Source organism: Microtus pennsylvanicus, chromosome 6 (assembly GCF_037038515.1).
Source record: "Microtus pennsylvanicus isolate mMicPen1 chromosome 6, mMicPen1.hap1, whole genome shotgun sequence".
Classification (NCBI taxonomy): Eukaryota; Metazoa; Chordata; class Mammalia; order Rodentia; family Cricetidae; genus Microtus; species Microtus pennsylvanicus.
Window position 1 is genome coordinate 73,530,985 of NC_134584.1, and position 27,844 is coordinate 73,558,828.

General features: G+C 39.0%; 1 protein-coding gene across 16 annotated transcripts in view; it reads left to right on the forward strand.

Moving 5' to 3' along the window:
- Positions 1–27,844, forward strand: part of Cast (calpastatin) — a 92,810-nt gene that overhangs the window by 29,263 nt on the left and 35,703 nt on the right. For 6 of the 16 annotated variants that reach the window (XM_075976454.1, XM_075976453.1, XM_075976455.1 and 3 more), the window contains 5 exons: positions 17,618–17,677; positions 21,308–21,373; positions 21,901–21,939; positions 24,050–24,163; positions 26,469–26,558. In XM_075976454.1, coding sequence (XP_075832569.1) covers positions 17,618–17,677; positions 21,308–21,373; positions 21,901–21,939; positions 24,050–24,163; positions 26,469–26,558 — 369 coding nt within the window. Of the gene's footprint in view, positions 1–299; positions 495–17,617; positions 17,678–21,307; positions 21,374–21,900; positions 21,940–24,049; positions 24,164–26,468; positions 26,559–27,844 lie in introns of those variants that run through there. The other 10 variants (XM_075976458.1, XM_075976459.1, XM_075976461.1 and 7 more) reach the window with 6 other exon arrangements.

The following is a 27,844-nucleotide window of genomic DNA, read 5'->3' on the forward strand; positions in this document are numbered from 1 at the left end:
TTAGTTCAGTACACCATCAATCTGTAGTTTTACAGGTGTTTGGAATCCGGGATTACCATTGCTACCTTTCATTAACTTCATGACTTCAAAGGGCTATTTAGGAAGTGTGCTGAGAAGGATGTCAACCATTGCTGCTCATTTTGTTAGTCTAAAAGTGACATCAAAAAGAAGACCTGCCATCCCCTGCCGCTTACAGTACATAGGGCACATAGGACATGCGGCCTGCATCACACATTGTGAGCTTAGTTACCTAGCCTGAGGATGCCAAGCGCTACCACTAGAGAGCACCAAGGGACCTCAGCCCAGGCGGAGCAGGTTCAGTGCAGGCGTCCTGAGGAGGAGGGCGAGAGAAACGGCAGGCCCCGCCCCGCCCTGTGAGTCACTCTGAGGGTTCAGTTTACACTCGGAACTGAAAGGCGGAGGCTGAGTTTCTACCGGAATGCAGTCATCTCCTAAACCAAGCTGAGGTCTCCGGCCCTGGCATCACGCTCTGAGTGAGTACTGATTTGGGTCGCTTTGCTCCAAAACCGCCTCTGCCTTTCGCGGGCCCTAAACCTGTCTGTGCCAGGATCCTGCCTCTGACACCGGGCCCGGGATTCGGTCTCTTACTGTTGTCATGACTGAAGCTAGCATTTCTCCCCAGATAGGCTCTAACTCTGAAGGACTTTGTTCTCCACCCTTCCTGTCTGGAACACTCTTGCTGGCCTTATAGCTGGGAAGTTATCCGCTGACAGGACAAGAAGGATTACAAAACAGGGGTTTGTGCCCCCTGGACCTCATGTTGAAAGAGTAACAGCAGCAGCTACCTAATGATTTGGCTTGACACTCTTTGGTCTCCAGCATCAGATGCCCCCCACCCGACCCTGGAGGCCTGTGCCCATCCCCAGCCCCAGGGCCCCCAGTCTATCTGTTTCAGAGAATGAGCTCACTGTGTGTGACCTTTCAGTATACCTGACACATACTGGGTGTGGTGGGGCAAGTGTTGTAACACGTTTGAGCTCTGTTTCCCTGAACATAAACCAAGACTGTGGAAGGATAAAGTCACTGATGAAAGTTTCACATCGATCAAGAACACAGAGTCTTCCCAGAGATTTCAGGATGTCTTCCGAAGTACTAGGGCTCCACAATCTCCACTTGTTTACTCTCTAAGAAGCAAGTTCATTATTCCCATTGTGCATGCACCTTGAGAAAACAAGAGAGAGTTTTCGCAGCTTCCCACATTCAGTAGAACTGGGAGCCAGGAGTCTTTAAGAACCCACCACTCCGATAGTGAGACACGGGTGCTTATTCAGAAGCTCTGGAAGCTTCCTGCATGTCATTTTTGTTTTCCAGAGGGAATTTCTTCAGTGCAGAGCGGCTCAACAAGGAGCAGCATTTACTGCTCAAAGGCAGAATGTGTGTTCTCTTACCAAGAGCTAATATTTTGCTTGTGGGAATGAATTTAATTTTCAATATCTGGAAGGAGTATTAAGTTTCATGGGGATGTGGTAAGGGGTTACACTTAACTCTAAGACGCTTAAAGGGCTGAAATGAACTAGCAAAGGTTAGCATTTTCATGTCAAACTTGAAAACTCACATTGGAGACTAATGGAGAAGTAGAGGAGCTTGCCATTGGAGTGAAAGACTAAAGAAGGAAAGCGTGCGCGCACGTGTGTGTGTGTGTGTGTGTGTGTGTGTGTGTGTGTGTGTGTGTCCGCGCGCATTTTAATTACTTCTGAGTCTGTTACAAACTTGTGCTTTACACACTGAGATGGTGTTTATGAAGCAGTCATTCTGAAATGAATGCTGTCTTTGTTGCAGTTCTGTTGTTTTGAGAGAGGATTCCCAGTGCATGATTACATATAATTAGCCTCCAAGTAACTTCAGTAAGACTAGAGACAGTTCTTCTAGTATCTGGTAGAATTGGATAAGAATACATCTCCCCCACAATGAAAATGTAAGAGGTATAGTATAAAACAGTAATTTAGAAGAATGAAACCAAACAGAAAAACAACAAAAATGGTGTAATTAGTTTGACCTGGTTTCTTAAAATTGGTGAGGTATTAGTTTTCCTATTGGTGATTTGTAACAATGGCTGTATCTTTAAGTCATTACGTCTTCTTAGGTAGAAGTACCTTGTTTCCACATATATGAGCTGTCTGATGAATCTAGGCTTGTATTCTTGTGCACACAAATGTCTTTGCATCTTCTCCCTGTTAAAAAAAATTACAGTTTCCTCATTTTGGAGATGATGTAAATCTGAAATAAATGTATTAGCATCCTTATGTTTGGACTGAGAGCAACTTTTTTTTCAGTGTGCTGCATTAATAATAGGACTTCTGGGAAAGCACAGTTGTTCTTCATAAACAATTATATGTTCCTCCGTGGATGACTTGCAGAAAAGCACATCAGTCACCCATTGCTTTTCAACAGACAACTTTTGGCACTTTGTGTGACAGTTCCGAGTTATTCTGTTACCTTGATATTTTAAGGATAATTTACAACATCTAGAACCTTATGGCTTCTGAGTATGTCTATGTATTTGAACATTAGGTATTCGGGTACTAACTGTATTCATGCTAGTAGCAAAGAGGCATTGTTTAGTTCATACATAGTCGTGCTCTATATTGTCTACCCTAAACAGTAATAAGTTACTTCAACGTGATTACAATAGGCCCATGAAAATAGGCTAGCATAGTTTGTATTGAAACAATATTAATACTCATGGACACATTTTCTGAAAAATAATATGTTCTGAACTACACTGAGTATTGATATGACAGTGATGATGTAGATATAAAATACATTTATTGAATCCATCTTAAAGATTAGGAAAGTAATATCACCCCCATATATTATTTCCTCTGACATATTCAACAGCTATCTACAAAAAACTTTCTAAGCATTGAGTCTTAATGCACGAAAGGTTATTACATAATCTAGTCTCGTTTGGTTGCAATAACCTTAGTTTTCAGAATTTCAGGTTCTATCCTGTTAGCCTGCTAAAGGCACAACCTCATCTTTGAACTGCCACATCATCTCCCATAGTGTCTTCCACAAAGCACTCAATCAGTATCTCTTTAAATGGGTTGCAAACATATATTAGTTTTATTTTAATATGAATAGAACCTCGGGATGCTCTTACATTAATATCCGTTCCTTACTTCTATTTTTATACAATATACTCTTAAACTTTTGTCAAATAATAAACATGTTAAGTTTCAAAAAGTATTTGCAACTTATAGAGTGTTATAATGAATGCCATTTTATATTTCTTTCTAACACCAAACAAGTCTCTTCATTAATGCAACAGTATCCAGAGACTCTGTCATATTAGAATAAAACTAATCTGGCTGATTCTAAAACCCTCCTTTGAGATTCCCTTGAGTATTCTCCCCTGGTTGTGGACTGGGTTTCCATTTATTGTCATGTGTGCCAGTGATTTTTATTGTGTCCTGGGACTTTCCACAGCTGAGCTGGAACCCTCATAACAGCAGCTCGAACCAGCTGTGAGAGTGCTTTCTCCAGCTGTTCATCTTGGTTTGCATGTATTTGTGTCTTTATTTTTCTTGACAAGAATGCCAATGTATAAAAAAAGGAGAGGCAAGCTTATGGGCATCTAGAACCCCATCCTTTTTCCATCTCTAATGATGCATTGCTTTCAGTTTAGTTCCTGATCTCATATTTGGCATCCAGAGTCAGGAGGATGCTGCCTTTAGTTCGATAAGAAGAACCCCATACAGTTGTACATACTTAGAAAATGATTTTCATGTCTCTTTCCACACAAATGGTTCGCATACATTCATTCCAAAGTGTTTAATATTTAGAGTTGATAGTAGTTATATGTTTTATTACCAGTCCTTTGAATACTCTTTAAGATTTGAATTTCTTTTAAATTGTATGTATATTTATATAGGGACAGGTGAATTTGAGTATAGGTGCCCATAGAGACCATTGACATTGAATGACAGATGAATTCACAGATATCTCTATGCTGCCATATCTGGGATTATACCTAAACTCTGGTCCTCTCCGAGAAAACAGTACATACTCTTAGTCAGTGAGTGATCTCCGGCCCCTGCTATACTCTTAAAATAATAGCAATTAAAAATATAACTGAACCCCCGTGTGGTGGTGGAAGCCTTTAGTCCAAGTACTTGGGAGGCAGCGGCAGGCAGATTACTGTGAGTTCAAGACTGGACTGGTCTACATAATGAGTTCCAGAACAGCTCGAGCTATAGTGACCCTGTTTTTAAAAAATAAAACAAAAATGAAATAAATTGTTGTGTGAGTGATGCCCGTCAGAGTTCAGAAGTCTAACAGTCTATTAAAGAAACTCCTATGTTCTACCCACAGGCACGCTTTTGGTCAGTCTTATTAAAAGTGTAGCCAGAGAAAGTTTCAAAAATAGAATTATTAGTCCATTTTCCAGTTATATGCCCTTTTTCTTTGCTGTACATATGAACAGGGCAAATGAAATCATTTTTTATATGTCAGCTTCAAAGACTAGCCATCATTAGTCACATAACATCATTTTTTTGAGGTGTACTTTTTATAAGACACATTTTCAAAGATGTATTCATCTCAGAGGTCTAGGCCTACAAACAAGGAACTAAAACTCATGACCATAATTTCACTACTATGACTTCTCTTTAATATTCTCCATCTCTTTTCCTTTGCTTCAGTTAGATAAATATCTGCAACTGCCTCATCTACTCCCTTATGTCCCTGTTCAGTTATTCATAATTCATACTTTTATCTATGAATATGACATTTTCATTCCTTTGTCTCTGAACTTTAAAACATTTCAAGTCTGCTTCAGATTACCTTGTTGTATTCAGCCCTTGGAGATAATTTCTCCAGTGTTTGCAACTGTTGACTTTCACTATCAGTGTGTTCTTTCCCGATGGCATTTGAAACAAACTCAGAAGAGTTTCAGGGAAGATTGTTTCCATGAGTTTGTCTCCTTGTGTTGTAGACTTATTTCACCAGATATTCATAAAACACCCTAGCTGTTGTCATTTAGGTCTTATGTGTGTGGCTGCTTGTGCCTGGAACGCTTTGCCACATGGAGAGAGTGATTTGATTTCTGAGTGTTTAATGGCATAGCTGTGGCTTTCCTCTTTCTCATTGTGTGTTTTTAAAGTCTGGTTACATCTAGAGAAAAAGTCCATTGCTGTTACCCAGGGTAGGGATGTTGGGGTGGTGTTGCTTAATATGTGCTGTGGATAGTGTGTTCTTTGTATTTCCCAAATTTCCCGAGAAACTGCCACACTGCTTTCCAAAGTGGTTGCATAAGTTTGCATTCCCACCAGCAATGGGTGAGTGTACCCCTTTCTCCACAACCTCTCCAGCAAAGACTATCATTGGTGTTTTTTATTTTAGCCATTCTGACAGGTGTAAGATGGTATCTTAAAGTTGTCTTGATTTGCATTTCCCTGATCGCTAAGGAAGTTGAGCATGATCTTAAGTGTCTTTTGGCCATTTGAAGTTCTTCTGTTGAGAATTCTCTGTTCAGCTCAGTGCCCCATTTTATAATTGGGTTATTTAGCCTTTTACGGTCTAGTTTCTTGAGTTCTTTATATATTTTGGATATCAGACCTTTGTCAGTGTGGGGTTGGTGAAGATCTTCTCCCAGTCAGTGGGTTGCCTTTTTGTCTTAGTGACAGTGTCCTTTGCTTTACAGAAGCTTCTGTTTCAGGAGGTCCCATTTATTCAATGATGCCCTTAATGTCTGTGCTGCTGGGGTTATACGTAGGAAGTGGTCTCCTGTGCCCATGTGTTGTAGAGTACTTCCCACTTTCTCTTCTTAAAATTCAACAAAAATTGACCACAAAACATACCTAAACTTATATTTCCCACCTTAATGCCAATAACTCTGTGCAAAGCCTGCAGCCAAGATTCCTTTCATCTTGATATACTGGGAACCCAGTATTGGGTCTGTCTCTAATATCACCGTGAGCTAATCATCTTTCAATGTGTTCAGGGAGATCTCCAACAACTACTAGTCTAAATGATTCACGTAATTTTCATTTATTCTCAGTATTTGTATATTCATAAGGTATATTAAGACATTTTAATATATCTAATTCTAATACAATATTATCTATGTAAATATATAAAGTCATATTTATAAATAAAGTTCCAGAGTCCCAGAGAGGTAGCAAGATTTGATTTGATTCTGATTATGGCTAGTGACTGATCTTACGAAGTCCTACACTTTATGTTATGTGCATAACTAAGCATATTAATAATATATATTAAGACATTTTAGTATATCTAATTCTAATAAAATATTATCTATGTAAATGTATAAAGTCATATTTATAAATAAAGTTCCAGAGTCCCAGAGAGGTAGCAAGATTTGATTTGATTCTGGTTATGGCTAGTGATTGATCATACAAAGTCCTACACTTTATGTTATGTGCATAACTAAGCAGAATTTGTGTCTGAATTCAGATAAGCATTGGAAATCAATCTTATACTTTTATTGTTGTGCCCATTATATTAATGTTGTCTGTTTTTTTTAAATAAATGTTTATGCCTACTGATTGGAATTAGAAGATCTGGTGGTTAGTTTTGTGTCAACTTGATGCAAACTAACGTCATTTGGAAGGCAGGAACCTCAATTGAGAAAATGCCCCCATAAGATAGGCAAACGTATGGGGCATTTTTAAAGTTAGGGAGGGCCGAGCTCATTGTCGATGATGCCATCCCTGGCTGGTAGTCCTGGGTTCTATAAGAAAACAGAACGAACAAGCAATGAGGAACAAGCCAGTAAGTGGTATTCCATGGACTCTGCTTCAGTTCCTGTCTCCATCTTCATGCTCTGCTTGAGTTCCTGTTTTGGCCTCCCTCAATGGACTATGACTTTGAATATGTAAGACAAATAAACCCATTTCTCCCTAAGTTGGTTTTGGTCATGGTATTTCATCATGCCAATACTAACCCTAAGATAGACAATATTAGCTTAGTTCAGCTTATTTAGATCCTTTACATATGCAGCATAAAAGAAGTGTTAGCCATCTTTGAATATAGAAAAATATCATTAGTTAAGAATAGAATATATTAATAGTAATATTAATACTATTATATAGTAGAATTAATAGTAGTATATAACCAAAAATTCCCTTACTATGTAGGAAATTACAGGACTTCTGTTCAAATTGAAAGATAAGTATCATTGCCTACATTATTTAACTCAAATTTCAAATAAATCATACCTTAAAACATACTCTATCCTACTACATTTCTGCCTGAAGTGAGGGTGGGGTGAATTAGTAATAAACTGAAAGACATTTATTTGAAATAGGCACAACATAGTTCAGGACTTTGCTGAAGGTCACACAGCAGTTCAAGACCCACAGATACTCTTCTCTCTAATGTCATTATGACTCTTCAATATTTGTGAAGACTTACTTAGTTTGCCATCAGTGAAGATTGTGAATTTCCAGGTTTCATTTTATTTCATTCCCCATTTTAATTTTGTTCTTCTGAAAGTCAACTTGGATAAGAGAACCTTTCTTTAATTTCTGCCATTTTAACATTCTTATTAAGAACACACAGTTTAGAGTCAGACATTGGGATGCATACCTATAATCCTGGCATTGCAAAGGCAGAGACAGTTTCGTTGAGAAAGGTAAACAAGATTAGTGTGTAATTTCTTAAAGCAATGATAACTACACAACTGCCTGCCGTTCTCGAACACCTTGACTCACCAGCTAAAGTAAATTCTTACTAGAAAAAGCTTGACTTTTTGACTTTTGTGGACTTTCATAAGCTTATAGAATTCGCAGTGACAGGACTTATAATCAGAGACACATAAGTATAGTCACTCATACTGTGATCTTCCTAGCTTGTGCTGAGAACAAACATCAGCTGTGGCCATTGTCCCAGTTGCTAGGCAACATTTGCATGTTTATTTTGATTACATCAGAGGCCAAAGTTTCATTTATGCTCCACTGCCAAGAGCAATTTGAGTTTTGATACTCTATTTTTATCTTAAATATGTTCATCATTTTAATATACATCATAAATGTATGACATTCTCAGCAGAGATGTCATCATCCACCCCTCCTGCCAGATGATATTCAAATTGCCTCAATCTGGAGTACTAGATATGCTATACTCTGAACTGAATATCTGCAGAATTTCCCCATATCCAAGTTTTACCTAAGTTATTTTGCTCATCTGGAATGCTTACCCCATTTAAGCATTCATCTGAAGTTTTTGTAACCTCCAACTATTTTTAGCTTTTTAAGTGAAGGAATGGAATTTGTCATAGCAAAATATTAATGGACCCTGTTATCAGGTTTGTGTTTGAACGAAAGTTCCATCACTTTGAAGCCTCACTTTGCTCATTTATTAAATGCTGATAGTGATGTTTACCTCCTAAGTGTTGGTTGAGGTACCCTGAAATTAGGAATGAGAAGCATTTGATCCAGTTCATAACAAGAGGAAGAGTCTGTAGCTCCTCACCTACCTGTACGTTATATTTACTAAATATGCAATGAATAGTATCTCCTTCCTTTGCGAAGCCTTCCCTAATCATCTTTTGGACACATCTTGAGAAATGCAGACTGCCTCTACTGACTACCTATGATGTTTAATTCTACAGTAGGTGTTTTCCTGATCAGTCTACTATCCTCTGATATATAAGTGACCCACTAGCACACTTTTGTTTTCCCTGAGATAGCTCAACTTCAACAATGGATAGCAGGTATATAAAATAGGTATGCAACTTGAACATTTATTGATAATAAATCATAAGGAAATTTTATTTTGAAACAATTATTTTCTATTACATAATTTTGCCATTAAAGATAAAAGTCAAAATACAGACTGATAAGATGGATTTGCTTATTTATTTTTATATTAAGAATTCAGTTCTGATTGAACACTTAATACTGAAGAACATACAGCATCTTCAGTGTAGTCTGGAGTTGGTCAATGTTTTGAGTTTATAATTTTCAGAGCTGAGAATGCTATTTCCATAAATACATAGTACAAAATAGCAGAAGGATGTGTAGGACTATTTTTAAAAATTATTGAAAACACTCTCCTAATCCAAAGCAAAAATTCACTTAATTGTATTTTTGTGAAACTCAAGTCAACAATTCAAAGAGCAGTTTTTCAAAACCAAACATATTATTATAACACAATTCAAACTAATTTCATACTTACTTGTTAAGGAATGATAAGAAGGAAATGTTGAAAGGCTTTGTTTTCCTCAGCTAAATCATTATGTGTTTTTAAAATCAGGAATCATATGTACAGTAAAATCTCTGTAATTCATAATGGTAGCCGACAATCTCAGCTGAGGTTCTTCTGGAAGAATCTATTGGCATTTAAAGATGTGATCTCATGCACAGTGCACTTTGGCTGTGTTGTATGTTCACAATCAAGGCCACAGTAAAGTCCCATCATGTGACATGGATGGGCACTTCACAATTCTTCTTTGTAAAGGAAGAAAGTTTGTTTGTGCTTACGGTTCCAGTGCAATAGGAGTCCATTATGGCTTGGTGGCATGGCAGCAAGTGACAGGCATGGAAACAGAAGCAGGAAGCTGCAAAATAACATCTTCAAGTCCAAGAAGGCCTGAAACTAAGGCAGAGCTGCACCAACATCCACTCAGGAGGATCCTGCCAAAGACCCTCAGTGAATCTTTCTGGAGCTATTAACACCTCACAGCTTGAAGAATGTCCCCAAACCTTCATCTTAATATTCTAGAGCTCACAATTATTCTTATTGAATTTGAATTATTCTTTGGTAATTTCATGTTTAGAAGTCTTTTACTCTTGGCATTTTTTTGTAACCTCTATGTTCATTTAGATGACCCTCACAAGAAATTGCAGTTCTTATTAAAAGCACAGTTTATTTAATAGTTAAAGGTACGCAAATATATACTATGATATGACAGCATTACACACAGTAAAGAAATCAGAATGTCTGTATATTCACTTTCTGAAGTGAATAACCCACTATTAAGAAGGAAACATCTAAACTTGTATTCACTGGGTGCAGTATTGCTATTTGTAGAGAGTGTAGCTTTCTCTAGGAAGGCACTTGCTAGGGAATAAGGCATTTACTTATTGTTTCTTACAATTGTCCTGTAAAAAAAAAAGAGGCTTCAGGGCTTGACTGTCTAGATCTCCTTTTTCTAAGATGCTCAACAACTAATTAGTGAATGTAGTCGTGTAAATGGCGAAATGTTCACAGAATGTCTTATCTTTACCATTTTTCTCTTCTATTCTCTATGCGAATTTTCTGGTGTTCATGCAGTAAAGTTCACACGATGCTCCATTTGGACTGTATTCTAATAATTTGTGTTTATTATTGTGCAAAAGTCATACAAATACACATTGAGCCACTTCTGTATAGTCAGCTTTGGAAACTGGAAGGGTACGGAGTACCTGGGATAGGTCTGGCTGCTGCCTTGTGGGGTGCATATTCTTCTTTATTTCAGAGATCTTGTGGTTACATCCTTCATTTCTTTTACATTATTTGAAGTGTGTTATTAAACAAGAACCTAGTGTGTGAATCAGAAATGAATTTTCATCTCTCTTATACATCTAGTAGTGCTAATTTTAGAAGTTAAAAATCAGTGTTGATTTGTCAGCCTTTATTAAATTTAGACAATTGGTAGTATTAGTTTTGTATTTTGTTCCAATTGCCCTTTGCTTTAGGGTATATAAATGGATCTTATAATAACCCCATAGAGCACCTTGTCCTGCAGTCCGGATATGTTAGGGTTAATTAACATCCTGTAAGGGCATAAAGAAGCCACCGAGACTGAAACTTAACTCTTGTGACATACAATTGGTTCTAGGCAAAAAATAATAATAATAATAATAAAAGAACTGGTATTAAAACTATAGTTTACTATTTGAAAGTTAAAAATGGAATCAAGATTTCACTCAACCGGTGATTTTTGAGCTCCTTTTTGCTGCAATATTCACAGCACATAGGCACTGGAGAGAATGGGATACCTTATTTCTTTATAGGCCTATAGCTTCACTGATAAATCATGACCCTTACGAACTGGGTTATGCCTCCAGAATATATGATTACAACTTCAAGTGAGAAGTACGAAATTTATGGATCATATCTTAAACAATTGTGAAAGGTTTCCTAGGGACTGGGGGTGATGGCATGGTGAAGAGGTCAGAGGTCAGAGGTGGGAGCAGCATGATGCTGAAGCTTTGACAATAGGTGATGTTTTACAGCAGTTGCTGTTCACCAGCCCTCCATTCATATATATTAGCTTACCCTTAAAACAGTTTTCAGAATGCTTTAACTAAGGAAAAATTATAGCTATTCTCATTTTGCCTCTGAGAAAACTGAGGCATAGAGTGATGAAATAACTTTCCTGAGTTTGTGCATTCACTGAACTGTCAGATGAATCCCATCAAGCAGTCCTGAGGCTGGGTTTCCTCCTTTGCACTATGAATTAGAGCATAGGACTACTTGCTAAGGTTTTGATGAGATGACAGGGACTCCATCCTGGTGGAAGGGAATATAGGGTAGGAAGCCATAGTAAGAGAATAACTCAGTTGACTAAACAAATCAAATAATGAAGATTTTTTTTTAAAAGACAGAGAGCACTGCACTCTATCCAACATAGAAGATTATTTATATTAGTGTGGAAATAGATGTCATATTCATTTTGGAAACATTTGTTAAGCAGCTATAGATCAGAAGGATTTGAGAGATAAATTGAAATATGGATGCCAGTGGGAGAGAACAAAGCCCAGAAACTATTAGAAGAACCTTGGTATAATCTAACTGTTGGTGTTGGCAACTAGACCAAGAGTGTGTGAAATGAAAAAGAAAAATGAAATGGTGGGAGATTGACAGCCAGCATTGCTAATACAAGATATTCTAAGTGAGATAAATTCCTTACAAGGCCAAAGCCAATGGGTGCTATGCCCATTTTACAGATGTTGAAATTTAGACCCCAAAGAGTTCAATAATTGGGGTGAATAAGTTACAAAGCAAGGATATTAACCTGAGTCTTTCTCGGTTTCCTCTTTTTAAAGTAGTCTAGTGGCAAAGCAGACTTACTGATAAGATAAAGTGAATTGCTCATACAATGGAAGATACTTAAAACTATAAAGAATTCAATATTCTGAGAAAGCAACATTTTAAAAGTCGTAGTGACTGGTAGGATTATGAGTGAGTAGTAAGGAGCTTAGAGTAGGTGGAAGAAGCTTCCAGAAGGAAGCAGATCAGAAGCTGAGACTCCCAAGGTCACAGCAGCCAGTGGAAAAGAAGAGCACAGGGATAGGGCCTGATGCTTTCAGTAACTTTTAACAAAGGCAGGTCCATGAAGGACCACAGGCAGGGGGAATGTTAAGGCTGGTATTGCTACTTGGGGAAAAAAAGCAAGGTCTAATTTATGAGAATAAAATCTAGTACATCTGATGCTCCATTCTGTCTTTTCTGAACTGAACTAGCAGGTTAAGATGAGGAGAGATTAAAGTGAGACCAGCTAGCTCCAGCAGAGGCCGTGAGAATCACAAAAGACGTGAGCATGCCTGAAAAGAAGCCAAATGCCTCTGGCAGACAAACATTAAGTTAGGGTTTCTGTTCTGCAACCAGAGAGTAAGGAACTGAGGGAATAATTTTTCTTTTAACTGGAATAAGCAACAACAGAATGGGTAAAGGATCATAAAAGAAGTCTATCACTTCATCAGAAGCACTAATCCCCCGCCTTTTCCCATTTATCAGAACCTTTGGGGGCTCTCAGAACCAAAGTCTCCTCAGCCTTTACAAATGCTCCTCTCGTAATCAAGAGTAAATACAGAACTAACAAGGTCCTGTCGAGTACTGTGAATGCACCTCTCGTAATCAAGAGTAAATACAGAACTAACAAGGTCCTGTCAAGTACTGTGAATGTGTTTTCCAAGCTTTATAAATGTTCCAGGTAATATGAGACAACTCTTGCTTTTCAGCTAACATCTTCTTTTAACAAAATAAGAAATCTGCCATATTTTCAAGTAGAATGAATGCAAATATTACTAAACCGGGGAGGCCCGTTTCTTTTTTTTCTTTTTATTATTTATTTTATTTTATTGAAAATTTCCACCTCCTTCCCTCCACCCAATTCCCTCCTCTCCCCCTCCCCCTTCCTCTCTCGTCCAAGGAGCAGTCAGGGTTCCCTACCCTGTGGGAAGTCCAGGTCCTCCCTGCTCCCCCCAGGTCCAGGAAGGTGAGCATCCAAACAGACTAGGCTCCCACAAAGCCTATCCATGCAGTAGAATCAAAACCCAGCACCATTGTCCTTGGCTTCTCCATCAGCCTCCACCTTCAGCCACATTCAGAGAGTCTGGTTTGATCACATGCTCCATCAGTTCCAGTCCAACTGGCCTTGGTGAGCTCCCATTAGATCAGTCCCACCGTCTCAGTGGGTGGGCGCACCCCTCGCAGTCCTGACTTCCTTGCTCATGTTCTCCTTCCTTCTGCTCTTCATATGGACCTTGGGAGCTCAGTCCAGTGCTCCAATGTGGATCTCTGTCTCTATCTTCATCCATCACCAGATGAAGGTTCTATGGTGATATGCAAGATATTTATCAGTGCGGCTATAGGATAAGGCCAGTTCAGGCACCCTCTCCTCTGCTGCCCAAGGAATAAGCTGGGGACATCTCCTTGGACACCTGGGAACCCCTGTAGAGTCAAGTCTCTTGCCAACCCTAAAATGGCTCCCTTAATTAAGATATCTACTTCCCTGCTCCCATATCCACTCCTCCTCCATTCCAAACATCCCATTCCCTCAAGCTCTCCCCATCCTCCCCTTCTCCCTTCTCTTTCCCCATCTACCTTTATCACCACCCCACCCCCACCCCCGTGCTCCCAGTCCCTGTCCGGCAATCTTGTCCACTTCCAATATCCAGTAGGATAACTATATGTTATTCTTTGGGTTCACCTTCTTATTTAGCTTCTCTAGGATCATGAATTATAGGATCAATGTCCTTTATTTATGGCTACAATCCACTTATGTGTGAGTACATACCATATTCATCTTTTTGGGTTTGGGTTACCTCACTCAGAATAGTGTTTTCTATTTCCATCCATTTGCATGTAAAATTCAAAATGTCATTGTTTTTTACCACTGCGTAGAACTCTAAAGTGTATATGTGCCACACCTTCTTTATCCATTCTTCTATTGAGGGGCACCTAGGTTGTTTCCAGGTTCTGACTATTACAAATAGTGCTGCTATGAACATAGTTGAACAAATGCTTTTATAGTATAATTGGGCATCTCTTGAGTATATTTCCAAGAGTGGGTCCTGACTCCCAGTTTCCTGAGAAACCCAATCTCTAAAACTTTTAAAAATATCTTCACATACACCTAAGTAGAAAACTACTAATTGTTATATATCAGCATTTAGTGTTCATGCTCCACATTTTTCATCTGTTCCACAAATAAAGCCTAGAGTTCTGTTTTAGAAAATTCAGAATTCCCATTTTTTTAAAAAATTGACAATATTAAATAGATTTTTCATGAATAATAACAATGTGATGAAGTTTCTTGACATATTGTGTTTAAATATTGTCTTTTATTATTCTTTGTATAATTTCTAAGCATATATAACAAAACATGTAAAATATAAAAACATTAATCCTTGATTACTCTAAAAACTGAATTTTATCTAAGTATTTGAACTGTATCTTATCCAGTTCGTGAGTAGATTTATTTTAATAGGTTATATATTTGAAATGTTAACTCAAACTTTTAATATTCCAATTAAAATGAATGATTAAAACACTGTCATAAAAATCTATAAAAATAAACATCAACAACAACAACAAAAACAAATGGTCCTCTCTTCTCAGGCAGCCTCATAACAAACTTGACTTTGAGTGCCTGCTGGGTAACCTTTTACTTCACTGGACTTAACTCCTCGAGGCCATGGTTATGTCTAATTGTGTAGTCTCAACTCCTGGGGCAGTGCTTTTTAAACAATGGCTCTTAAATGGTGAAAGACCCTCAGAGAGGACCTTTCCTCCAATGATGAAGACCCCAGAACCAGGACACTCCGAGACCAAACCACAGGATGCAATTAGCAAGAGGTTTATTGAGTAGACACAGGTACCTGCGGGCGGCAAGATCTCTTGGAAGACTTGCGCGCCTGCCAACTGGAGGGCGGGCTTTTTATAGGGAAGAGCAAAAAGCAAGTTTACAGAAGCAAAAGCGTGGTTATTGGTCGATCGGAATGAGGCAGGGGGCATGAATGGTTTCCTCTCTCAGCATGGATGTCTGGCAACAGTCATCCTGTTTCTATCTTATAGATATCCTGTTTTGCAGTCAACCTGCTTTGTTGATGTCCTATCTTATCCATATCCTGCCTTGCAGTCTTCCTATCTCATAGACATCCTGCTCTCTCAGGCACATGGGATGTTCTTACAAAAGCAAACAGGACGTTCCCCCAGGAGCATGCTAGCTGCGGGTTTTGAGGAGGGGGTCTGTAGGGTCTTTCAATGGGAGGATGGTGAATTACTTTTATCAGGTCATTTCTCTGATGCTTGTTAGTCTGACTCTGCCATATCTCACATTATAGAATCAGTACTACTCTGGGTACTAAGAAATTTTCTTGGATATTTGAAAGGGCAAGTGTTGTTTCAACTGCACTCTGGTCTGACCTGCAGTGCTAGTTCCCTGGAGCATTTCAGTGTGTGGGAATACTTAAAAACTGGCAGCCCCTTGACATTTCTAGGACTAATGAGTTCTAGGCATTACAGTACCTAGACACAGATGAACTTCACGTTGGTTCTGGCATGCATAATTATGCATGCCTTATTTATGGATCATCTCCCAGCATCTTAGTTTGAGTTTCTATTGTGGTGAAGAAGTGTCAAGACCACAGCAACTCTTATAAGGAAAACATTTAATTTGCTGGCTTACAGTTCAGAGGTTCAGTCCATTATTATCACAGTGGCATGCAGGCAAATATGATGCTGGAGAAGGACCTGAGAGTTCGACAACTTGATCCATAGGCAGCAGAAACGACAGTGTACTGGGAGTAGCTTGAGCATATAAGTGGCACACTTCCTCCAACAAGGTCACACCCATTCTGGCAAGGCCATACCTCCTAATAGTGCCACTCCCTATGGGCCAAACATTTAAACCCATGAGTCTATAGGGGCCATAACTATTCAAACCATGACACTGGCCTTTGTCTTTGTGGTTCCCCCCTTGCCCTCTGTCATACCTTCAGAATCAACTGTCTCAGCTGTCCTTTATTATGGTTCCATAGTTGGGTTTTCATGAGACTCTGTCTTGTAATGTGATTGTTTAACTCTTTGTCAACCTGGATAGGCTCTATCTTTCACAAAGGCATATCTGTTGATCTCACCACAGTATCCCCAGAACTTAACCGAGGTACATACTGTATTCCACATAAACTGAAGGAGCCAGTAAACTGTGGTAAACCCTGGACATGAGATTCCATTTTCTCATCTGTTTAAAGTCTATATGTTAGTCTTTAACAAGGTCATTGCTAAGGTTCATACTCGTTAAAGATCTATGAGTTAACTTTTCATAACTTTTTATTCAAAATTAATATTTACATTCATGTTTGGCAATTCAGGTGGTACAAAATGAAGGCATATTCAGTCCTTTACATGAGATAATAAACATTAAACATTCTTTACCTTCACTTCTAATATAAGAGGTGAACAAGACACAATAACCCAGAGTTGTTTGGGTCAGTAATGGGGTAGGGTCATTTCCCTTGCCCCCGGTTGCCAAGAATCAGCATCCATATTTCAGTTTTAGAAAACTTAACATGTCTTAATGTAGAGCTTCCATAGAAATCGCCATGCTGAGGATAGGTGGAGCCAACTGGCCTTAGGCTAAAGTCCATTAAGACCATGCTTATTTATAGGTGCTATATGGAGAGGTTTTATTATTCTTGGTGGGCCATTCAATGTCTGCTTTATTGGACATGAGGTACACTTTCAGGAATTATTTAATGGAATAGTAGTCGGGCAACAATAATCTGGAGATATATGGTCTTATAAACATTTTAATAAATTTATATGTTTAAGATGGGCTGGAAAGATTGTTCTACGGATAACAGTACTTGATACTTATTGTAGGAAGAAGACTGCTTATTCATATCCTAGCTGTAGACTCCCAAAATAATCACACAAAAACTGTATTATTTAAAACACTGCTTGGCCCATTAGCTCTAGCTTCTTATTGGCTAACTCTTACATCTTTATTTAACCCATCCCCATTAATTTGTGCATCACCATGAGGTCATGGGTGACGATCAAAGTTTCAGCATGTCTGTCTTCATAGGCAGCTCCATGGCTTCTCTTCAAACTGCTCCTTCCTTCTCCCAACATTCAGTTTAGTTTTCCCTGCCTACCTAAGTTCTGGCCTGCTATAGGTCCAATGCAGTCCTTTATTGAGGGATTAACAGCTGACAGAGGGGAATCCCACATCAGGGACTCCTGCAGAGTATCCTGGTTCACTTTTAAACACACCCTTGGTGATTCATAACATCTATAATTCTGGTTTACAGTGTATTAAAAATATATGCAGACTAAAAGTTGAAATTCGTAAAGTTGACACACAAAACCACCCAGTACAGCGGGGGTCATGGCAAGTCTGACTTTGTTTCCTTTCTAGGTGCCTGCTTCCTCGGCTGCAACCAGCAAGTTTCCCAGTATGAGTACCACAGAAGCTAAGGTAAAGAACCTTTGAAGGGCAACCTGAGTGAATGTCACTTTAAGGTTATCATGAGCAATAAGCTTGTTGACAGATGGGTTCCTTATCTTAGGATGCTCACATTATGGAAGTCAGCAACTTCTTCCTGAGTTGGAAGCTTGTGCAAATTCTCCTCTAAGAGAATTTCTATCTAAGAGGTGTCTGTTGTTTCAGAGTATTTCAAACGTGTCACTGCTGGAATTCCCCCCTTGATTACAGTTTTGAAAAGAAAAGAGATAATCTCTCTGAATACATTCCTCTGGAACTGAGGAAATAGGGAGTCTAGATTCCTGGTAACAGTAGTAATATTTTTGGTAGACATTTAGAATTGAACAAACTTATACTAAGTGACCTAAGTGACCACAGAAGCAAAGGGAAAGGGTATGGTTGTTTGAGATGCGTTCTGGTCTTGTGCCTGATAGAGAAGAGGACTGTCTCTATAACAAACTCCTTAGAGCCCTGTTGGGTATTTATTTTCATATGTATCCCTCAGAATTTCAAAACAATGAAAGAGGTGTCATTGCTACACAGGGTGACCCCAGTTCTGACAGACAACTGAAGCTGCGATTACTCAAGCTGTTTCTTAGAACTGTTTCAGGGTAGAAATAAAAAAGAAGAGACATTTGTCAAATGTTCTCAACCTTTTGTGTATTCCATTATTTGGTTGTTATTATCAAATTGCTTTGTCTACAGTTTTCAGCTTATGTCTGCCATCTGTGTCCCTGTCACTGTGCTGTCTCAGCAGCTGCCTGTTCCAGGGGAAGTGGCAGCATAGGTTACTACCAGGGATCCTTTTGCCTTATCTTGAATTAGAACAGTGAAAATATCTGGGAGTGTCCTTTTGCCTAAGTTTTATAAAGGTTAACTTAAATTTTATATTTCCTTGACTTATTTGAAGTTTTACCTTCATACTAATTTCTTAATTATGTTATAATATTAACTATACTATCTATTAGTAACTAATTAGTTGCCTTTTGTTAAATTATTTTTAAAATCATATGTACAAATATACATATATAGATTTGTAGTACTGGGAATTGAACACAAGACCTTGAGACTTCATGTGTGCACACAACTAAATACTATATCTTCGAGGGATGTCTCTAGCTGCCTCAACCCATTTTAACTTTGAAAAACTAAAGAAGGGATACATACAAACCAAAATGCAAAATAAAACCCCGTTGGATTTGATATCAAGGGTTAGGATAGACAGATATTTGGACTGTTTCTATGTTTTTGGTTCATGTAGCTGTTGCCCAAGGATGATCCTGCGTTTTACCTGAGGGCCAGTGTTTATTTCCATGTGCCATGGTTTCCAGAGCAAGTATCAACAATCCTTGGATATCACAAATCATTTATAATGAGAATTCCTGGCAGTCAAAACAAACAAACAAAACCTTTGAAGGAGGAAGAAATATGGGAGATGGAAGAGAAGGGACAAAGAATGAGACACATGTGATCAAGCCTTACCTTTGTCTGATTTAGACCATTTTTGGCCTCTGTTGTTGTTCCTTGGAGTGTTTCAGTCACACAGCTCTCAGTCATTGTATCTTCATTGCTTCTTCTTTTTCTCGTGAATACACAGTGACGACTGTAGTAGCCTCCTCTTGGAGATGTCAGGACCTTGAGCTTCAAAGGTTCACATCCGCAAATACTTTGAGCTTTTAGTGAAAAGATGCTAATTCATTGAAGTAGCAACTACAGAACCTTATCCTATTTAGACTTTTCAAATAGGAAAGACTATGTATAAAGAAGGGTCTAGCACACAATTTGTGTTCTGTATTTTTGTCCCTGGAATGTTAGATTGGTTTTTCATACCATTGATTGTAGTCATGATGCAATTCCTGAGAATATATGCATCATGGACACTGGAGCCAGACTACATCTCTGAGAATGCTATTTCTTTACCAGCTGTGGTACTGGACAGCCCTTCTTTGCTTCAGTTTCCTTATCTGTACAGTGTGAATAAAAATGATATAACACCCATTTCATACAATTGCATAAGAAAACTAACAGTGAACAGTGCCTGTCTCAAAGCTAGTGCCCACTGTGAGCACTGCAGCTGACCAGTAGCCCCCATGCAGCCTTGTCACTGCATACACACCTACAGCTCTATCACACACTCTTCTTGAGAATTTCCTGGAATTTGAGATCTTTAATTATTTACTGGAAAGAGGTATAATAATAATGTTGTCTCTGTGGGTCATGACACATCCCAATTGAGCTGGTAATTGCACTTAGGGAAAGCCCTGGTACCACGGTGCTGATAGACAGCCCCTCGTGCACACTTTCTCCCATTAGGATTAAGTTTGGTACCATTACTACCAAATATAATTTTTGCGATTGTTGATTTAAATTTATATTAAAGAGCTTCTTAGGTCTGAATACAGAATGTTAGTTGTCGTTTAAAGTTTTCCCAACTACTATCTTGATTACCAAATTGTGAATTTGAAGTTATTGATAAATCCAAATTCTGGTAATGCTAGCTGGCTTATTTCCTTTGTAAATGATTTAATAAATTGCATTTATGTAAACTAAAAGAGGATTCACAAACAGAGGAACACAAACAAAAATTTATCAGCAAAGACACAGTGTGAAACGATCCCAAATTTCTTTAGAAACATTTGATAGTGAACTTTGATTTTTTTTTTTGTTACTCCAAACAGTAGGAATACAGGTGTAACTGGGAGGTATTTCGTGAAGATGACTGTACCTTAACCAATACAGCACCAGAGATGATAAATTAAAAGAATATTTGACTTAGTGTCTTCAAATTATAAAATTTAAGTTGAAGCTTTGTGGACAACTTCAAATATCCAAGAAGGCCGGGCGATGGTGGTGCACTCCTTTAATCCCAGCACTCGGGAGGCAGAGGCAGGCGGATCTCTGTGAGTTCGAGACCAGCCTGGTCTACAGAGCTAGTTCCAGGACAGGCTCCAAAGCCACAGAGAAACCCTGTCTTGAAAAAACAAAACAAAAAAAAAACAAACAAACAAATATCCAAGAGGGAAAACATTAACAGAAGGCATTAAGACTGATTTGTGGTCATCACCTTGGAACATTTAGAAACATGTATTAAGTCTGTGCTGATTTCTGTCTTCCCTCCATCAATGTTGATTGTACGCATTTATGGAGGTTTTTGCTCTTTGTTTATTTGGAGAGTTCAGCTTTAGCTAGTGAAAAGTCTGTAAAACATTGTACTAGAAAGCACTTTAGAAGCATGTTTAGAACTTTAGAATAAATTTGGTATTCAGGAATATAACACATAATTTACAAAATTTATTTTTAAAACTACAGACAGAAGCTGATAATGACATGGGACTTTTTGTCATAGACAAATATGGGAAATACAGATATAAAAAAGATTATAAGAGCTTTTGCACAAAGATTTAACCTTAAAAATTAATTTTGTAAATGAAAATCCTCATGAAAAAGTATAAATACAAGCTTAAAGACTTACTTGGTCGCTTGGTGTTAGTGTGCCTAAATCCAAGTAGAATTAGATATTTATTCATGTAGGAGATGTGTTAGGCTAGAAGAATGAATCTTGATATAACCATTTTAGCCCTTTATGTAGATTGTCAGATAAAAATGAAATCACTCTTGTATTAGGCCATTCCAGTCTCCAAACAGATGGAAGGACCACATCCACATGACAAGAAAAGGCACAGGAGACAGGTGATGTGGTTCACTGTGCCTGGCAGTTCTGTGTACTAGTCACTTCAGCCTCTCAGCATACACTGTCCTCTCTAAGGCTCCAGCACAGCCTTCTTTTAGGCTTACCCACCTAGCACATGCCGTACTAAAAATAACTGCTCTGCTCTGTCCACCACCCTTTTCTTTCATACTTTGAACCCAATCCATGGCTAGTATTTCAATGATAAAAAAATTACATTTGTAACTTGGAAGTACAGAGCCTTTGGATTTGAACAAGGAAGACTTACATTTTATGTGGCTTCTGTGTTTACTACAGTGTTATTAGTAAAACTCTTTATGTATTCTTGATGCACAGAGTAAGAAGTAATGGTTTAATTGCCATATGACTAGTAATATCTGAAGTGTGTAAGCAACTTAAGTCATAAATTTTATATTAATAATAATACCCAAATCACACATAGTTGAGGAAACTCTATTACCATCTTAGTAAACTATCTCCATTGCATTTTTTAACTTCTCTTTCCATTTATTTTTTTTTCTAAATTTAGGCTGTGAAAACAGAGTCTGAGAAGTCACAATCAAGTAAGGTAAATAATTTAAGTCTGTGAGTGAATTATTCTGACCCTTTTTTAATAATGATGAATGAGTTGTTTCCCAAATGGGTAAAGGAATTTGTCAGCTAATTTAAATAACTTTGACTATTCTGCTGAATATAAATCCATAGAATACATATAAAATATTTACCACATTAATTTCATGCATTGCTAAAAAGATATATAGTATTTATAGACAAAAGTATTTCACAAGTTATTCAAATCTAGATTTGAATCAATATTTTTTTAAAGAAAGCAATGGAGCAGGGAAGGTCAAGCAGAGGAAACAGTCTGGGAAGTAAAGGTGCTTGCTATGTAAGCTTGACGACCCGAGGTCAACCCCCAGAACCAACAGCTGAAGGAGAAAACCAATTCCTGAAAGTTGCCTTTTAACTTCTCTTACTCCACCATGGCACATGCTTGTGTAAGCATACATGTGCACCCACAAATATACACACTCACACAAATACTCATGTACATGCATGCACCTATACACATACTTACACACATGCATACACATAGAACGTACACAGGCACATATTCATGCACACACATGTACACTCACATGCATGCACACACTAATGATTTTAAAAGGACAAAGGACATAGGTAACCTTGAAACACTAGGAACAGTGTGCTGAACCTGTCCCTAGATCTTTGGAGACAGTCTTCTCTGGGATGGTGGAGATGTCATGAGTCACTCAGCGTCTTTGTCCTGCGAACAGCTATTGTTGCTTCCCTGCTGCTTGGCTGTCCTTCACAGTGATGTGGATTCCAGAGGACCAGCAGCAGCACATCTTTCTCCTCAGTGCAGTGCTGTACTTCTTTCTGTCAACTATCTAAGCAAATATGTAGTTAAGACCCTAAGGTTTTCTTTAGGGCAGTGAACTGAGTGAAATATTGGAAGCACAGATATAGGTAGGGCCATGGGGTGAAAAGGAAGGCTTATCTGATGCTGTAAAAGGCCTATCAGTGGACCCTGCCTTCAGCCTTTGCATAGGGGATTCTAGAGGGAAGAATTTAGCAAGTAGGTGAAAATTGTCTTCTGTTTCATATTTCGATATTTGTGGTTTTTCTACCAAATGTCAAAAGAATTGGCCCTTAGGGGATGTGCCTATATTTCATCTCCTATTGCCAGAGACTTTTCAAGATGAATGGGTGGCAGAGAGCACAGCAAACTCAGGTCAGCAAACTTAGTGCTCACCTTAATCTTTTGATGCCATTGTAGGTTGCCTGACAACTACTGGTCAATCTTAGGGGATGTACAAAGCAGCTCAGAGGTTAGAGGAATATGTGTCTTTGGAGACATCTTAAAGACCCAGTTTTCCTTTGCTGGTGATTGTAACTAATGGAGACTGTTGGCAGGTTGTTGATGACTACAGTATATGCCTGGAGTTTCTCCTGAGGACAGAGTGGGTTAGCCTGAATTGTGTTTGTGGGCCACCTTATAATTATAATTATAAAATTAGTATATTCTAACACATTTAGCTTTTACTTATTTGAAATTAACAGCCATCTGTGGCTCTTGAGAAAGTAAGTGCTGTTTGCTAGGACTTGACCGTGTATATCAGTTTCTGCTGTGAGACAGGCTTGTTTCCTCAGCTGACCCAGAACCATCATGTGGCCATAGCAATGTTCAGTGTTCCCCCACTCCCTCCGAGATATTGTTTTTCTGTGTAGCCTTGACTGTCATGGAACTAGCTATTTAGGCCAGGCTGGCCTTGAACTCATAGAGATCTCCAAGCATCTGCTTCCCAAGTGCTGGGATTAAAGGCATGTACCACCATCACCTGGCATATTCAGTGATTCTTAATGAAGGTTTTAGGAAGATTTGCAGTGTTTCAGATTTTGTACCTAAAGTATGATGGTGGTGGTGCACACGGATCTTTGTGAGTTTGAGGCCGTCTGGTCTACAGAGCTAGTTCCAGGACAGCCAAGGCTATACATAGAAATCCTGCCTTAAAAAAATTACAGTGGCATTTACCTCACACTAATTGATATTTATGCAATACAAAACCGCAAAAAGCACAGCCCTTTTTCTATAAAGAAAAATATCTGAACTGTTTTAAACCACCATCATGTTAATAATTTTTGTGTACTTTCAGACCCCAAACTTTCCGAAGCATGCATCAGATACAGGAAGTAAACATGCTCATAAAGAAAAAGAAGTTTCCAGATCAAATGAGAAGATGGTGTCAGAGAAATCAACAGAACCAAAGGTGAGCTTGATAAATATGTAACCACTAATATCAATTATCTAATATCACAGACTGAATCTGTGGGGTTGAACTGGATGCACTTGGTATTGTAATGATTTAGAACTGTTGTTGCCCTGGTCTTGCAAGATGCAATTGTTGGAATGTGGAATTATGGAGGCGCTGAGAAAGGCACACAGATAGATTTAGAGAAATGCACTGTCCAACCTTCTCATTCTGCACACGGTGACCATCATGACAACAGGGTAGCAGACTTTTCTGTCTCCAAATCAGAAAACTTTAAAATAAGGCTGCTTCCTAGTCCCCTCTAAACTTGGGTCAGCGAATGATTGCAAGTGCCCTGCAATCTCGTTTACTCGTTCATATTTGCGCTCTCTCTCTCTCTCTGTTTCTGTGTCCATCATTCTGTCTGCCTCTCTCCTCCTCTTCCCTTCCCCCTTCACTGTGTGTGTGTGTGTGTGTGTGTGTGTGTGTGTGTGTGTGTGTGTGTGACTCAATCTATGCTTGAATCTATGGACTCAAATAATTTTCCTCCTCAACCTTCAAAGCATCTGGGATTACAGAATGACTGACTCCCTCTGCTTCCTTCCTAACTTCATTCATTCATTCATTTATTTATTTATTAAAAATTTCCACCTTCTCCCATCTTCTCATTTCCCTCCCACTCTCCCCACTCCCCCTCCCTGTCCCTCTCCAGTCCTAAGAGAAGTCAGGGTGTCCTGCCCTGTGGGAAGTCCAAGGCCCTCCCCCCTCCATCCAGGTCTAGGAAGATGTGCATCCAAACAGACTAGGCTCCCAAAAAGCCAGTACATGCAGTAGAATCAAAACTCACCCGGTGTCATTATCATTGGCTTCTCAGTCCGCCCTCAGGGTCAGCCACATTCAGAGAGTCTGGTTTGATCACAGGCTTGTTCAGTCCCAGTCCAGCTGGCCTTGGTGAGCTCCCATTAGATCAGTCCCACCGTCTCCGTGGGTGGGCACACCCCTCACGGTCCTGACTTTGCATGCAAATGGATGGAAATAGAAAACACTTTACTGAGTGAGATAACCCAGACCCAAAAAGAGGAATATGGTATGTACTCACTCATAAGTAGATTCTAGCCATAAACAAAGGACATTGAGCCTATAGTTCGTGATTTAGAGAAGCTAAATAGGAAGGTGAACCCAAAGAAAAACATATATTTATCCTCCTGGATATTGGAAGTCGACAAGATCGCCAGGCAAAAGTTGGGAGCTCGAGGATGGGGGTGAGCTGGGGGGAAGGGGATGGTGGAAATGGAGGAAGGATGGATATGAGGGCAGGGAAGAAGATATCTTAACTAAGGGAGCCATTTTAGGGTTGGCAAGAGACTTGGCTCTAGAGGGTTTCCTAGGTGTCTAAGGGGATTTCCTCAGCTAGGTCCTTGGGCAGCAGAGGAGAGGGTGACTGAACTGGCCTTCTCCCATAGCCACACATGGTAATTTTGCATATTACCATGGAACCTTCATCTGGCGATGGATGGAGATAGAGACAGAGACCCACAATGGAGCACTGGACTGAGCTCCCCAGGCCCAGATGAAGAGCAGAAGGAGGGAGAACATGAGCAAAGAACTCCCTCTGCTTCTTTACACGGAAGTCCTCATGCTTATTTTGCATGAGGAAGACATGAATTCATGAAACATGAACTCAGAAATCAATTCTGAGTTAGAGGCACTTTGCCCTTAGAAAAAGAAATATCTATGAGACATTTCTCATTGAGAGCATTATGGAAGATAATACTAGGCTGGCCCACTTTACAATGCATTTTATATCAGATATCAGAGTTCACAAATATATAATTCAGGAGTTAAATACAAGAACATGGGTTTTTGGTTTGGCTAACAATATTGTTGAAAATTATTTCTAACAGGCTCAAAATTATTTTTAATTAGGTACTGGCAAAAGATACCAGGACATTTCACGTAAAATCCCAATCTGTAGCTTCTTTTAGAAGTCAGACTATGTGGAGAACTGGGTTTGGATGAGAGCAGCTGACAGGGGCAACCACAGCTCATCTGTGGGCTCCAGTTCACCACAGCACACTGAGCTCATTGGTCAGGGGCAATGGTGTTTCGACATCTGTTTACCCTGAATGAACACTGAAGGTTCTCGAGCCCACCCCTGTGTTGTGCCCAGCATTACACTACATGCAGAAGAAGCTAGCAAATTTTTTCAACAGGGATTCCATGAAAACAAACTGTCAGGTGTTGGTGACATCTGAAACTCACGCTCTTGGTCATAGTCAAAGGTGCTTACTTAGTCCTCTCACTCTTCTCTCTTTGCTCGCAGACAAAAGCACAGGGTGTTCCTTCTGCTGCTGGTGGGGGTGTGGTTGCTGGTGTGACTGTGACTGCAGCATCGGAGAAGGCAGGTGACAAAGTGAGTACACATTCACATGTAACATGATCTTTTATGTCAGACTTCTGTTCTAAGAAGCACACAAAAGACAGAAATAATAGGCACTCTGTATGAATTTTTGTGAGGAAGAACATATGTTTTCAGAATCTGTAGTACTAAAGACCAAAATAGTAAGTAGTTTTGAAGACTAAAATAGTTTTGAAATGTGTGCATCCATGAAATACTTATTGGGCACCTGGCATATAATGGTATCAACGCCAAAGAAATTAAAATGTAAGTTGGTTCATGCCTTGCCTTCCAGACTCACAGGCATGAAGTCAAGATCATAAAACATTAATGCTTAAGTACGCATTATTCTCGGCTTAGAATGTTTCCATTAGCAGTCTTACCACTAAGTCAGTTACAGCAAGGGTGTGAGTGGATAGCATGGCAAGCCTTCACATCACGAGTGTAGATGTACTGCAAGAAGTCTGCCGTGGCGCCTTGGAGGAACTCCAGTTGCAGTCCTAAAGTCTCAGACAAAGGTAAAAAGTGTGACACATGCCCTGAACATTTTGCTTTATGGTATCTTGGGATATCATGCACATTACTTTAACCAAACTCACAGAAACTTTTAAGTAGAAACACTCATATATGAGGGCTTTTGCAATAAATTGCTTATATATTATCACCGTGGTCGTAATGAACTAATATGAAAATGGGTAGATGTCAGGTCAAGTTTGGATTTGTTACAACTCCTCTGTATGAGTGCTGCCCCAAGCCTCTGGTTTCCTTTGAAAGGTTGAAAAGCCTGTAGAATTCATGTGAGATAAGGGCACCTAGTTTAGGCTAGACTAAATGAATGCATTAAAAATTTGAGGTGTGATTCTGCATATAAACCAGCCCAAGTCATAAGTAAAAGCTAAGTGATCCCACTAAGAAAAGCTTGCGTAGAATTCTTTTATACACCGACTTGATTCTGGAACTTTCCATAAGTTATTTTATTTGATTTACTCCTGATTCTTTCCCAACTATGTAGGATTAATCAAATCTGTCTTAATTTAGTATATGACATTATAATTGACTGAGAATGTTCTAGCTGCTGGGCGTTAGTGGCACACGCCTTTAATCCCAGCACTTGAGAGGCAGAGGCAGGCAGATCTTTGGGAGTTCGAGATCAGCCTGGTCTACAAGAGCTAGTTCCAGGACAGGCTCCAAAACAGAGAAATCCTGTTCTCAAACAAACAAACAAAAAGAATGTCCTAGCTACAGGTTAGCCCATCTAGTGTTGAAGTAGAGGAACTTTAACTCAAGGCAGAATAAGAGAG